Genomic DNA, 572 nt, shown 5'->3' with positions numbered 1-572 from the left:
AAATAAGCTCAAGTGAAGACGCTCACGTTGGTGATGTTCCTATAAGCCTCCTTGGCGGCACGGATCGAATGAGCCTCTGGGTCCATGTTGATCTGAGCTTTGCTCTTCTCGTAAACCTCTTTGTACTTCAGCTGTAAGACACAGGAAAGCACACAGTCAAAAACAGCAGCCAACAGCATATTGTCGAACGCCGACAGATCAGACCAGGACTCACGTTGCTGGTGATCTCCTTGACCTTCTTCATGTGCAGCTGGTGTGGAGTGTCATAAGGCAGGGTGTAGCCCTTGGCCTTGGTCTTGTTGTACTCCATCCTGTAGATGATCTGAAGAGGGCAGCAGCCACCACGTCAATACAAGTCTTTCATCAATTATCTTTCAAGTTTGTTTGGGCAAAACTTACATCACCGATCTTCTTGCTGCGTCTGTGAGCCTCGTACTCTGGTGTCTCCAGGATGGAGGTGAACTTGTCCTTGGCTCGTTCATACTGCTCCCTGTACCTCCACTGTTGGAGGTGAGTGCAGGAACAGAAGCAAAGTGAGTAACACTCCAAATCACCATTCATTTTATGTTTTT

The 572-nt window shown here is 47.9% G+C and overlaps 1 protein-coding gene across 1 annotated transcript; it reads right to left on the bottom strand.

Moving 5' to 3' along the window:
• Positions 1-26: 26 nt before the first annotated feature.
• LOC103399625 (nebulin-like) lies at positions 27-561 on the bottom strand (the record flags this gene model as incomplete). Its single annotated transcript, XM_025054022.1, has 3 exons — positions 400-561; positions 215-322; positions 27-131 (listed from the first exon to the last, which is right to left on the bottom strand). Coding segments are annotated over exons 1-3 (375 nt in total), but the record flags the coding sequence as incomplete, so codon positions are not given.
• Positions 562-572: the final 11 nt, after the last annotated feature.

This window comes from Cynoglossus semilaevis, unplaced genomic scaffold (assembly GCF_000523025.1).
Source record: "Cynoglossus semilaevis isolate Cse_v1.0 unplaced genomic scaffold, Cse_v1.0 C18889032, whole genome shotgun sequence".
NCBI lineage: Eukaryota > Metazoa > Chordata > Actinopteri > Pleuronectiformes > Cynoglossidae > Cynoglossus > Cynoglossus semilaevis.
Note: the sequence above shows the minus strand (reverse complement) of the source record. Positions and strands in the feature narration are given on the sequence as shown.